This window comes from Octopus sinensis, linkage group LG1 (genome assembly GCF_006345805.1).
Source record: "Octopus sinensis linkage group LG1, ASM634580v1, whole genome shotgun sequence".
Lineage (NCBI taxonomy): Eukaryota > Metazoa > Mollusca > Cephalopoda > Octopoda > Octopodidae > Octopus > Octopus sinensis.
The window spans coordinates 169,637,583-169,652,355 of NC_042997.1; the positions used below are offsets into that span (position 1 = coordinate 169,637,583).

A 14,773-nucleotide genomic window follows, 5' to 3' on the forward strand; every position below is an offset into this window, starting at 1 on the left:
TCCAAATAAGGTAATATTTTCTCATGACCAGGCATACTTTTATAGAAGTCTGGAAACGGAGGATGTTGCTTGCATGACAGTGACACTTGTTCACAACTGTCATACAGTGTCATGGCAAGAAGATGTAAACACACGCACACATATACATACACACCACACTTCATTCCCATAACATTTATCACTTCTCTATCACCTGAAAGCAAAGTAGGCACATATTACATCCCACTGCTTTCTCAGTTACCTTCTTTCCCCAACCCTGAACCACTTTCATTTCCCATTATCTTCCCCTACCTATTGTCTCTACCAATCACCACCTTTCTATGCCTTCTCTCTTTTACTTTTGTTCCTCATCATTAACACTTCATTTATCTGCATTAACACTTCATTTATCCCTCAATGTCATCATATATGTACTGCAACTCCCCCTCCCCGAGCCTCTCCTATACTTTACTCCAGCATTTGCTACAGTCAGCTCTATCTTGCTCATGCACCAAGTCCAAATTTCTGTATCACCTCAATTATTTTCACTACCTCCAATATCTCTCAAGGGTATATCTCAACACATCTTCACCACCATCTCTTTCCCTATTGTTCTCTTACTCTTTCAGTTACATGCTCTCTTTATCTTACTCTCTAACTTGCTCTCCTTTCTCTTAGGAGGTAGGCAGGCTTGTGAGAGGATTTGGTAGGTAGAAATTGACAAAAGCATGTTCGATCGATTGATCAAACATGCTTTTGTAAGTTTCTGCCTACAAAATATAGCCTGGGGCCATATTTGAAGATATTTACCTAAGGTACCATGCAGTGGGATTGAGCCCAAAACCATATGGTTGGAAAGTAAATTTACCACACAGCCATGCCTCCGCATGTATATACATTTGTATATGAAGATTCTCTTCTGTTTTTCTATTTTCTTATGCTTTAACAATTTTCATGTAACAATATTAATATTGTAATTGTTGGAGGTTTTCTTGTGAGGATTTGTTACTTCTGATGAAGAAATTTATACAGTTTATTTAGACCTTTGCAATTTTGACTAAATAGACAAATTTTTATGGCATTTTTTTGCAGGTGGGCTTATTTAATTTTAGACCATCTGTACGTCCAGTTCCTCTAGAGGTACATGTTTCTGGATTCCCAGGGCAACATTATTGTCCACGAATGGCTTCTATGAACAAACCAGTCTTCAATGGTATGTATATTTCAGTTTTCCTAAATAAATATTGTATATAAGCTTTTGAGCTGTTGTGCTCATCACGTTAACATTTTCTTTGGCAATAGATTCATTTTGTTTTGAGTTAAATTGACTAGCTCCACTCTATTTTCTGATAGCTAATTTTATTGAGATGGAAAGAATGACATATGTAGCTAATAAACTATTAACTACAAATCATATCAAATGACATTCTATTTTTCACTATGTCTTTGAATGCTTTATTTTACTGAAGAAATGAGACATATTTGAAACATAAACATGATGTGGTAAGAAGCTCACTTCTAAACCACATAGTTCCAGGTTCAGTCCCACTGCATGGCACCTTGGGCAAGTGTCTTCTAAAGCCTCAGGCCAACCAAAGCCTTGTGAGTTAAATGACAAGGGTAAGTTTGTATATAGTAGTTAGATCAGAACTTAGTCCTCGTTTTTGCAGAAGGTAAAAATAACTTTAAAATATTCCTTTGTATGTACCTTTGTGAGGCAGACATGGCTGTGTGGTTAAGAAGCTTGTTTTGTAATCATATGGTTTTGGGTTCAGTCCCAGTGTGTGGCACCCTGGGTAAGTGTCTGCTACCATATCCCTGGTCCAATCTATGCCTTATTACTGAATTTGGTAGATAGAAACTGTGTAGAAACCCATCATTGATGTGTGTTTGTGTCTGTTCCTCCACATCACTTAATAATCATTGTTGGCTTGTTTACATCCATTTAACTTAGCAGTTGGGCAAAAGTCACCTGATTTATAGAAATAAGTACTAGAATTTATTTGTTTGACTAAAGCCCTTCAGGACAGTGCCCCATCATGGTCACAGTCCATTGACTAAAATATGTAAAAAATAGATACCTATCCAAAATACCTGGAAAATAATATCAGTTTAATTGATAATAAAGATGATGTCTCTTCATTTGTAATGTTGCAGTAACAGAATGCATCTCTTAAAGTATAAATTTCTTCTGGTAGGATCTCTTTTACTCTTTTACTTGTTTCAGTCATTTGACTGTGGCCATGCTGTAGCACCACCTTTAGTCAAAGAAATCGACCCCAAGACTTATTCTTTGTAAGCCTAGTACTTAATCTATCTGTCTCTTTTGCCAAACTGCTAAGTTATGGGGACGTAAACCCACCAGCATCGGTTGTCAAGCGATGTTGGGGGACAAACACAGACACAAACATATACACACACACACATATATATATATATAAGTGGAGGCGCAATGGCCTAGTGGTTAGGGCAGCGGACTCGCGGTCGTAGGATCGCGGTTTCGATTCCCAGACCGGGCGTTGTGAGTGTTTATTGAGCGAAAACACCTAAAGCTACACAAGGCTCCGGCAGGGGGTGGTGGCGATCCCTGCTGTACTCTTTCGCCACAAATTTCTCCAACTCTTTCTTCTGTTGGCCTGCTCGCTTAGCCAGCGGGGTGGCGTCATTTGAAGGCTAAAACAATACGAAGCGCATTGTGACCAGCGATGTGTAACAACATCTGATGGCCTGGTCGATCACAGTGATATATATATATATATATACACACACATATACATACACACACACACACACATATATACAACAGGCTTCTTTCAGTTTCTGTCTCCCAAATCCACTCACAAGGCTTTAGTCAGCCCGAGGCTATAGTAGAAGACACTTGCCCAAAGTACCACACAGTGGTTTGAACTCAGAACCATGTGGTTGGTAAGCAAGCTACTTACCACACAACCATAGTAATTAATTTAAAAAAAACTGAACTTTATTTCCCTCTTCAGCAATCAAAACTCATTCATCAACCCGTCCTGTTTTGATATTTGTGTCATCACGAAGGCAAACCCGTTTGACTGCCCTAGATTTAATTGGATTTCTGGCAACTGAAGACAATCCAAAACAGTGGCTGCAGATGCCTGATGAAGAGGTAAGGACATTTTTATATTTTCATTTTTTATATTTACATGTTTTTTACTTACAAAATATGATTAATATCCATATCATTACTCACATACACACATGCAAGACCTATTGCAATATATTACGATTTTAAAAATGTTAATGTTTTTAAATTATTAAGCAGTACAACATACTTAAAAAGTATTTTATAAATGTAAAATAATTTCACTTTCAGTAAACTATGTCATCTATCTGAGCCATATATTTAAAAAAAAATAAACATGTATTTCATCTGTTTAATTTTTAAAAAAATATAAGTATCTAATTTAATCTAAATATCATAATTATTCGTTTTTTTATATTGTATGAGTTTACAGCTACAAATTGATTGTTTTCAGAATTATGCTCATTTCTTTTTCAATTATTTATTTAAATGCCAATATTAATATTTTTTTTTAAAATACTGTAATTTTTATCTAAATGAATCCTCTTATTTTGGTATCCGAATATATTTCTAAAATGAAAAAAATAAAACAAGAAAAAAATTGATTATTTTATAAATCAATATCTTACACTATATCATTTATGTTGGCACCCCAAATATATATCTATCAAAATTTTCTTGAGTTGAAAACAAAAATTAACAGACTATTTGCTAGGTTGGTTTAACCAGCAATTCATACACACACTGTAAATACTATGAACGATAAAAATTCACTAGAGTGTTTAACAGGCATGGTATTAGCTGAACACTTTAACGTTTCGAATGTTAGTCCTTCATCAGAAGAAAGAGAAAAGTATAGAGGGAGTGAGAAAGAGGAATAGACAGTGAGAAGGAAAGGGGGAAAAAAACAAAGGATCAGAAACCAAATGGGAGTGCGCTTCTTAGCTAGGGAGTTAAGAAGGGGTGGGTGTATCAATGCAAGTGTAGGAGTGTTTCCACGTCTGCAAGTGAGCGTAGGGGAAGAGTAATGTGTGTGTGTGTAGTTTTGTGGGATGTTTGATTGATTATGTGTAAAATTGTGCAAGTGTAGAAGTGTAGTGATATAGGTTAGTAGTTGTCTAAGGTGTTAGTACTCAATACCAAAGGGAGAATTATATTAAAGATGGTAATTACTGACACTTTACATTTGAGTGTACATATTTTATATGTTTCTAATCATCAAACTGGACATGAAGCATGATATAAATAAATGATCTGTTGCTCAGAATATATAGGTAAGTACCCAAAGATAAAGAGCTGGGATAAATGGATGAGAGGTGAAAGAAAAAGGAGGAAAATTTTGGCATTTTCTCATAATGATTGAGGAGTGTCTGAAGGTGAGATTTTTGTATGTTTATTTGCTGGTTTGTCTTTAGAATTAAAATTAAGAGTGGGCGATTAATTGCAAATTTGTTAAACTGTAAATTGCATGATAAAATATGTCATACACATTTCAGTAAAATTTCAAAATTATGAATATTAAAGGGGATTCAACATTCACACTAATGTACTCTTGCACATATAAATACACTGAAAGAATTATCTGGAAGGTTAATAGAATAAATGGTAAATAACAGGAATAACAAGAGGAAATAGAAGAAGAAAAATAATGAATAGAATATAAAGATTAAGTGATTATGAAACTTTTAAATGTTAATGCACCTGTATCCATGAGGTTTCTTCTTTTCTTTAATGTCTCTCATGTATGGCTTAGGAAGTAGATTTTTTAAGCTAGATTTTTATGCCCAGATACTCTTACTGCTGCCAACTCTTAAGTTTTTCAAGTAAAGGATTTTTATTTCGGAAGAATCCAAAATCACTGAGCTAGCAAGTGATTTGTTGACAGGAAATGTCAACCAACTTGACATCTAGTAACCCAAATCTGAATGATGAAATTTATAGCTCAGCTTCAAACTGTGGTGTCAGCTCAGTGTAGTTTTGTAAACATTCACTTGGACATGTGTGCACGTGCACACACACACACATGTAGTATACTTAGGTACACAGCCTTTTTGGTTTTAAGCAAGATATTGACTAAGGTCTTTTTGCTAACCAAACCTTCTTTTTACTGGTTTTATCAATTGGTATTGATGTTTGTTAGCAAAATCAGAATTCATAGGAAATGTGGAATTAAGGATTCTATCCGGTCATCAACCCCCAGCTTTCTTGTGATATCTTTGGTTTCCTAATTATTGGAATTCTAGTTGTTGGTATGAGGTTTTCCTCTAAATGTTTGTGATATTACTAAATAGAATGATATTATTATATTGTCTAAATTGTGTAGATTGTTGGTTTCGTTAGCCAGGATGTGTATGGAATTTGACATTTTTTTTTATGAGTTTAAATAAATTTGACTATGCGCTTATTTGAAGTGGGCTTTTACATGATTTAAATCCAAATTAATCGTTATCAGTGCTTGGTTTTCCATGCTTGAAAAATGTATTTTCCTGCTCACTCTTCTTATAAAATATCCAGTTTTCCTAATTTATTCTTTTAAATAGTATTTTTTTTAGAAGGTATGCTAGCATTTTTGATGGAGAATTTCAGCAGATACCTATTCTTATTCAGCTATGTGGGTGTATCATCTTGTTGCAGTGTTCTGCCTCATGGGCAAGGGTTGCATATTGTATGTAATATTTATCTTTTCAAAATTTTACTGAAATGTGTATGCTCAAAGTGATCATCATCCACTCTCAGTTTAGTGCTAATTCCAAAGGTCAGCCAACATATAAATATATAAATATCTCCCCTTTACACATTCTTTGATCATGTTAAGAAAATGTATGATTTTTTAAAATGTATTTTTCTCTTTTTCACTTCAGCTCTTTCTAACCAGAGGCATTTTCTCTGGGCACTAACCTATATATTCTGAGCAATGGATCACTTAACACTTCATATCCAGTGTAATGAGTAGAAAAGGGAACTTTAAATAACTAGATTTGAGCTACCATCTATTACAGTAAATCTGGCTAATATAGTAAATCATTTTACAATATCTTTAGCTGCCTTATCAAAGCAGATAAAACTATAAATAATATTGGGTTCAAAATCCCTGGCAACCTTCAATTTCTTTTTCCATCGTAGGAGTTTTTAATTCCATTTCCACACTGTGAGGGTCGGCTGAAAAGTTTTATAGGCTGACCAAGATATTCTCATGGAATGTGACCAAATGAGAGATATTTTTCAACATGATCCCCCTTGCAGTCCACACACTTTTTTCATCAGTCTTGTGGTACTTGGATCTCATTGGTGAAGAAGCTTTCATCCTGCTGGTCAAAAAAAGTCATAAATGCCATTGGATCCCAGCCAAATGTTTCTTCATGTTGGGGAACAGATGATGGTCAGATGGGGCCAAAATCAAGAGAATATGGAGGATGATCAACCAGTTCAAGGCCACACTCATGCACAGCAGCCATTGAAACTAAGGATATGCGTGTTGGAGTATTGTCCCAATGAAACAAGATACTTTTTGTTAGTTTTCCTGGGCATTTGGTCTTGATAGCCTTTTGTAACCACCTCAACAAGTTGGCATGGTACTCTCCATGGTACTCTTTGGAGCAGGTGAAGAGGAGTGTCTCCACTGCATGAATTCTGTTTGTGTCTGGTTCAGAGTGATGAACCCAGCACTCATCTTGGACTAGGAAACATTCAAGGAAACCAGCTGGATCTGCCTCAGACAAAGTCAGATTTTCCTGTGATGTGATCACTCCAGTGTGCTTTTAATCAGATGTCAGAAGACAGGACACCCACTGAATAGAAACCTTCGTCATGCAAAGTTCGTTGTGTAGAATATTGTTAACTCTCTCACAGAATATGCTAATAGTGTTGACAATGATTTATAGTCAATTGCCTCTCATCTGTCACCATGTGGTGAACACAATCAATGTTTTCCACAGTGTTGCTAGTTGTAGGACGTTCAGACCTTAGGTCATGCTCAAGACTGTTTTCCTGTACTAAATTCAGCTACCTGCCTTTGAACTGTTGATAAAGCTGGAGCATCATCCCCTAATGTAGCAATAATGTTGATATGAATGTTATTGGGGCCAAAACCTTTTTATGCAGGTATTTGATAACACCATGATGCTACGTTTTATCTATTTTCAAGAGAAATCACTATTAGTTGCTTTTGAAGTCTTCTCTGAACAGTCGTATGTCAGTTGACCTGGAAAGAAACAATTATCATCATCATCGTTTAATGTCCGCTTTCAATGCTGGCATGGGTTGGATGGTTTGACTGAGGACTGGTAAGCCAGAAGGCTGCACCAGGCTCCAATCTGATCTGGCAAAGTTTCTACAGCTGGATGCCCTTCCTAATGTCAACCACTCTGAGAGTGTAATGGGTGCTTTTTACATGCCACTGGCACAAGGGCCATGCAGTTATTAATAAGAAGAGCTAAACTTAATGCATGAACTTTTCAGCCCACCCTTGTACATGTATTATTAGCAGATGTAAAATATTTTTGTTTACTCTGTATTGAAGTGTATCTGCAATTAACACCTCAAAACAATCTTTGATCAAAACAAACTTTATAGCTGACACTAAAATTGACCATAAAAAGAAAACCGATACACTATAAATTTTACTAGGCAACATCTGGGTAGTAATGATGTGATCAAATTTAATGTTATGAACATATGCAGTGTTCTTTTCATGGATTATAGAATTACAACCGTGGAGAATTAAGGATATAAAAAAAAAGTAACTTGGCAAAAATAATTGTTTGAAGACACTGAGCTAAATGTACTGATGCTCATGGAAGTTATAGCTATTTTGGCGTAAGAAATACAGAGAGCATCAAATTTCTATGTACTATGACATCTATGAATAAATTCATCATCTAACAATAACTGTATGCAATTCCTAGTTGAAGCATTTCACTTATGCCTTCTACCTGCCATTTACAACTCTGCTCACTTACTCTGGCAAACTGAATGAAATGGAAGCTTTCAGAAGTGACTTTGCCAAATCATTAAAGATAACAAAATAAATAGATTAGAACAATGGCTTGAGAAAATAAGTCAACCAACTGATTATCATTTAGTTATGTATTGTTGAGAGAGAGAGAGATAGTTCTGAAACTGTCTAACTTCAGAAAAGTGTACTGTCTACCAACAGAGTTCAAGATAAAAGCAAGTGCTTAGATTGGCAGGAAGACAAGGCAACTAGTTATTTTCAAAAAGCAATTAGGAGTTACTGCATTTATTCTTGTATAAGTTGCACCCCTAATTTAGTCTTAAATCTTTGTATGAAACAATTTTGCTTCGTAGTTTTAGCTTTGCCCAATGTATAACTTGTCCCTTGAGGGTTTTTTTTAGTTAAAATCGAGTATGAAATAGTGTGACTTATACACAAATACTGTGTATGGTTGAAACAAAAGTCGAAGTCAAGCAGTAGGCAGCATGTTAATGGTATAGCACAACAAATAAGACTAAGTCTGATGTACATTAGTGATGCTAACAAATGACTTGGACTAAGTATCAAAACTGAGGCATAACCTCAGCGTATCAGGGCAATAATATTAATGAAGGGTTGATATAACTGAGTTAAAAGAAGTCAGTGTTTCTCTGGAAAATATATTTAGAAATATTTTGTGAAAGTCACACAAAATGCCCAACTTTTTACTGATTTAGTTTAGTTTAAACCATTTCCACAATAAAGGAAGCAAACTTATCCTCAAATGGAATATAAACTACCATAATGTTCTTTTTATATTGATAAAAATCTCATTGGGAAAGGGAAATAACATGTAATGCTCATATAAATATATATACATCATGGTTTCCCTTTATTATATGTAATAGCTGTAATGTTATCTGATCAACAGGAGATATGTAGTTTGACTCTCAGTTGGGACTATGCCAAGTTAGGCAATGATACATGATGAAAATATGTTTTAGAGAGAGAGAGAGAGAGAGAGAGAAAGAGATGGGGGAAGTATTTTCCATTGAATTGACATGCAAAGATTTGTCCAGCTTTGGAAACCATCCAAGTAGAATAGAGAGGTGGTACAAAATCTTGATGAAAGCGCTGAAGGCAGATGATAGGATAGGAATATTTGTAATTGTGGAAGAGGTTCAAAGATGGGCACATGGTATCACATTTCTAATAAATGTAATGTCCTAAGAATGTTCAGATATGTTCAGAAGATAGCAATGAGTGTTTAGTGACTACTACCTGGTTATTCATGATGAATGATCTTCGGTTTGATAAGTGACAGTTTGGAAAAGCTTTTGAAAAGATAATATCTCTTCTAGCAGGTTAGAGGAATATGTCAATAATTGGAGAAAATTAGAATGTTAGACCCATGAAATATATTTAAGCTATAGAGTGAGATGAATTACTTTAGAAGTTTGGAAGCAAATACATAGCTATTGATCTGTAAATTAATTGGTGAGTTAGCTTCTAGATTACGTATCATTATTTTTTTGTTTATATGAATGTTGTATTGTTTATTTGTGTGTGTGTGTGTGTGTGTGTGTGTGTGTGTGTGTGTATTTAGTTTTTTTACTAAAATGAATGAAATATTTTTTGTTGAATATATGATAATAGTAAGTCAATAATTGACAGTAGTGACAGGTATGCACACATTTATACATGCCATTCATAAATTATCTCAAACAGAGGTACAATTCATATGTGTTGTCTGTTTCAATCTACAAAGCTCCTAAAACTAAACTTCTAACCATTTTCTAATCCCAAATCAGAACCTTGATTCCTATTATAATTATATTCTAATATCACTGTTATTCTCATATAATCTCTTTGCTTACATACAATTCAAAATCATTACACCTTTAATTGTCTAAACTCCTGATAAACATTTCTGAGAAACTGTAGTTATCCAGAATAAACAGTCCATTTTGCTTCTTAGTGGTATAAAACTGCTGAACAACAAACCACATGTAATGTGCCCCAATTCCCACAATTTCTCCCTCATATACAACCATAAAAACCCAAACCCAAATAACATAATGACTTCTGCATCATAATTGAACATAAAACTGAAATATGGTGCATTTTGATTCCTTTGAGTTAGGAATCATTCAGCTTCTTCCACTCAATTTTTTTTTACATCACTGCTGTATATCTTCTTGAGCATAGCTAACTGGAACTAATTGAAAACATGAACACTGTTGAAAATTGATGGAATAATGTCACCTGTCTCCAAAATGATAAAACTATGGAAATGTTCAACTTATTTAAAACGGCAACATCTGTATCAAAATTGAAAGACTTAAAATTCATTAAAAATGGAAAGAAATTGATGTAAAGAGTGAAACAAAATGTTATATTTCATGCTATTTACAAGAAAAAGAAAACCAACAAAAACATATGGATAACAAAGAAGTGAAAGCTGATTGTGTAATTGTTGATTAATAATAATAATTCTTAAGTTAATATTCTTTTCTATTGAATGTGATTTTATATTATGAGAGAGTCTGTATACATTCAGTCAATTTATTAGTGATATCAACCAAATCTTCCTCAAATTGTGCCCTACTATGTTGAAAAAAGAAAGACATTGCATAATGTCATCCTTTTTATACAAAAAGACATGATGGTCATGGTTGGAACATCTTGGGATGATTTTGGACTGAACAATAACAACTTCAATTATAGTACTTATAGGATATCAAATTATGCTGAAAAATCTTATCAAAGAAAGTCAGTGTGTTGATGAAAACAGCATGCCTGCCTGTGATATGGTGAAGACAATTTTATCTTAGCTCTCTTCAGAAGGTAGTTTCTAATGGTATCAATGGAAGAAAATTACTGTCATTTGGCTGATGTAGATACTTTACTTCCAAAATGTACTCTTGTAACAATTGGTTGGTTTAACAAAATATTTTGTCGGATGGCAACAATTGATATCTCTGTGCTGAAGTGTCTTATGCCATTGTCTGACAAGTTGCCTCCATTCACTATTTATCACTGAGAATTTTTCTACCTGTATTATTAATTGAAAATAGCTACATACTTTCTCTTCCTGATAAAAGTAACCTCATGCATTGTTCTTAATGTGCCATTTTTGACAGAGTTCAACAAGTAAGTTAAAAATAAAAGTGGCAGCAAAAGATATTGTAAAATATAAGATGGACATAAATCTCAGATTCCCAACATTAAAAAAAAAAAAAGGAAAGAAAAAAATAAAACTGTCAAATGGCATCTTTGTATTGACCACTAAACTGGAAAATTGCCTGTCCCTTGATATCAGAAGTGTTGACACAAATACATAGAATCACATTTTCAATTCTTTATTGTCAAGAAGACTATACATCAATTCCTTCAGTTACAAAAGATCAGCTTTGGAGACAGATGGATAATTCACAGCTCATAGTGATTTGAAGGTATTCTAGGTTTTAGAAACTTATGAAACAAACTATTAATTATTTATTGAGAAATGTTCATAAATTTTACTGCTGTCATAGTTTGTAAAAAGAATGATGAAGAACATACAAATCTACAAAGGTTTTATGGAGCACATTGCAGGAGTGATATTTTAATTTTAACCAAACTGCATTTTCATTTTTTGATCTCACTGTTGCAAATTGGAAATGTTACCTGATAATAAACATTTAGCTCCTCTAATAGACTTTCTTGCACCAGATTGTATGGAAAATTGAAATGCTTCAATGGTCTTAGAGTTTATTGTTTAAAACATCCATTAAATCACTTCCCATTTTTTTAAAAAAAGACATTTTAAGGTTCTGTCATTCCAAAGGATTGTCTATTAATACTTGATGTTTTAAGTATTGTTAATATGGTTTTGACTTAAGATAAACAGCAAGTATCATTTTTTTCCCTACAAGTTGAATTCAATTGAGACTAAGCGGCCAGCCATGAATGTGAAGCTTTTGTAACTGTCTCTGCTATTAATTATTTTCACATTTTTTTCTAAATTGTTATTTCGAATTGGTTATTGATCAACAAGAAATTGCATAGCTTTCGGCTCTTGTCCCAAATCAAAACGAAAAAAAAACTGTCAAAATTACTTATTGGTAAATTAAAAGAAGTTTGGTTTTAATTGTATACCTTGCAGGTAAATCTGAAACAAATAAAGATGTACTTTTCTAGTCTAAACAAATATTGATTTTTATGTCCCAGAAAGTGGAATTGGATTCTCAAATACATGACACTTTTCATTACTTGGGGTTTCTTGATGTAATGTATTGCTTTGGAAGCTGTTTCTATTTTGTTATCATCAGTTCAATTGCACAGTTCCTATTTTCATCACCTTGCCAATTCTCACTACTATTGTGTCAATTAAACATCTCATGCATCTTTCAAAGTATATGGATCACTGGATGGATGTATTTCATTGTGACATAAACTCTCACTTTGAATGTATATAATTTCTATAATTTTAAAAACCTTGGAATATGTCAACATCAAGAACTATCCCTTATCATTGAAGTGCTATGGCCAATATGAGAAAAATCAATAAATTGGTGTACAAAACCATTTAATTAAAATTAAAAGAGAATTGTAAGCAAAGAAAAAAATTCCAACAAAATTATCATTTGTATTGATGAAAGTTAGTTAATTTCTTTCACATATACTCTGTCAAAATCTAATTCCATGTTCCTTTCCTTTCAACAACAGTTAATGTTGGATAATATTCAGTAGTTTATCTAATAATGAAAGTTTGTTTTCTTGATTGGATTTATAACAGCAGCAACAACAACAGCAACTACAAAAAAGTATCATTATTCATTTAATTTTCCTGAAACAGGTAGCCTTATCATTTAGAAGTATAGCTATTAATTGAAAGTATGTTATTTAAAACATATTTTGCCACCAAATCTAAGTGAAGTTATATTTCCAAAAATTACTTTGAATAGAAACTCATTCATGCTGCCTTTTCTGTTATCCTCCAACAAATGCTACTTCTACACAACAACTCAAATGTGAAGCCTCTACATGGTTACTTGATCTACTAATAACAGGCAAATTTGCCTCAAAAGTGTGATTGTAACAACTGGAATACTTTTGTTCATAGGTCTACTCTATCAAGACTGACATGTTGCTAAACAACTACAATACCACCTTCTACACAACTTGTTATGAAACCAAAGCCATTGATTATCATGTTTCTCCCCTATGCTCTTTTAATACACATGATAGTCAATTCTTTAGCAGAACCTTACAGTTTCATTAACCAGTTAGAAATTTCAAGGCCATAGATGTTGAGTGAGATCTGTCAGCTTTTTGACTGCATCAGGAACTAATTTTGATGACTTAAGTTTCAAAATAGTAATATGAACTAATTAGAATGAGGAAGACTAGTAATTTTGATTAACATTAACAAATTATTTTCATTTAAAGATTTTTTGTTTAGTATTGATTTTGTTTTTCATATTGTGCTGATTTCCTATTTTGTTGCTTTCTGTAGTGTTGAACTGAAATTAGGCTGGTCATTGAATTTCTCTTTCATATTTAAATGTTGTTGGGCTATTATTTCTCTGTTTGCTTGATGACATGGAATTCTCATGAAAAACAATACGGTTATATGTGAGCTAACCAAAACAATGTTTCTGAATGTATGTCTTCATTAGCTTTTATTAGAAAAATTTCACCCAACATTCCTTTAAAATTTTTATTGTATAATAAGAAAAGATCTGTAATGCCAGTGAGTCAGAATCAATTTAAAACACCCAAGAAAATAAGTATCTACTTAGAATTACTATTGCTTAGCCACAACTCAATCTTGAATGAGTAGTCTTATATAACTTAGTTTCTAAGTGCAAGCAACAGACTCATTATTCCAGTTATTCCATGCTTCTGCTTAATTGAAAATTATTCTATCAATTTCAACATGTAATGGTTTGTCTTATAGTTTGCAGTGTAAAGGTCTGGGTATGTTGCTTTTTTTACCCACTGTTTGTGTATGCCTTTGGATTCCAGTATTACTAGAGTAAAGATGAATTAGGTAAACTTAACTAGAGCATCATAGTTATTCTTCCGCCTATCATTCATTGAGAGTGTGTTTTTGTCTATTGAAGGTATTAATACTATTGCTAGTATTCTATGTACACACATTTCATGTTTTTCTGGACTGAAAGTGAGAAATAGTGTTTTTAGGATGGTGGTATTGCAGTAATGTTGTGGAGTGCTTTGGTGTGTGTGTGTGTGTGTGTGGTGGTGTTGGGGGGGGGTACCTATAATGGCAAGGATGTAAGAGTTGGAGTTTGCTCCATCATTAAGCTGTGCTCCTCACATGTCCAGCATCTTGCATCAGTATTCTACAGGTGCTTATGTGTAGCTTGGGCTAAAGGGAAGTGTATTATTTTGTCTTCTTTGTAGTTTGTGGTGATATTAGGGATCTAGGTAGGACTGGAATAGTTTAAATGCATTTGATGTACTGCTTGTAGACAAGAATAGGTTGAATGCATTGTCTGTGTGTGGTCTTTTGTACATTGTTTTGTTTTCTGTATGTGTTGAATGTGATCCTATGTTATATTTTTTTAATCTTCTGTCTATGTGATAGATTTATATTGTTGAGTGTGATGGTTGACTGTATCCAATGATTTTAGGTATTTCTAGTAAAAAGAGAGATAGTTATTGTGTGTGTAGGGTAAGCTCTGATAGCTGAAAGATGACATGCAACCTACAAATTTATTGTTTTTATATACCCTTCTTCAGTCTAGCTGAGGATCACCACTGCATATATTTATATACAGTGATGATTCATATAGAAT

General features: G+C 33.6%; 1 protein-coding gene across 2 annotated transcripts in view; it reads left to right on the forward strand.

The window, feature by feature from the left end:
• Positions 1-14,773, forward strand: part of LOC115215175 (activating signal cointegrator 1 complex subunit 3) — a 526,302-nt gene that overhangs the window by 102,362 nt on the left and 409,167 nt on the right. For both annotated transcript variants that reach the window (XM_029784370.2, XM_036506863.1), the window contains exons 29-30: positions 1,072-1,192; positions 2,976-3,118. In XM_029784370.2, the coding sequence (XP_029640230.1) occupies positions 1,072-1,192; positions 2,976-3,118 (264 nt within the window). The remainder of the gene's footprint in view (positions 1-1,071; positions 1,193-2,975; positions 3,119-14,773) is intronic.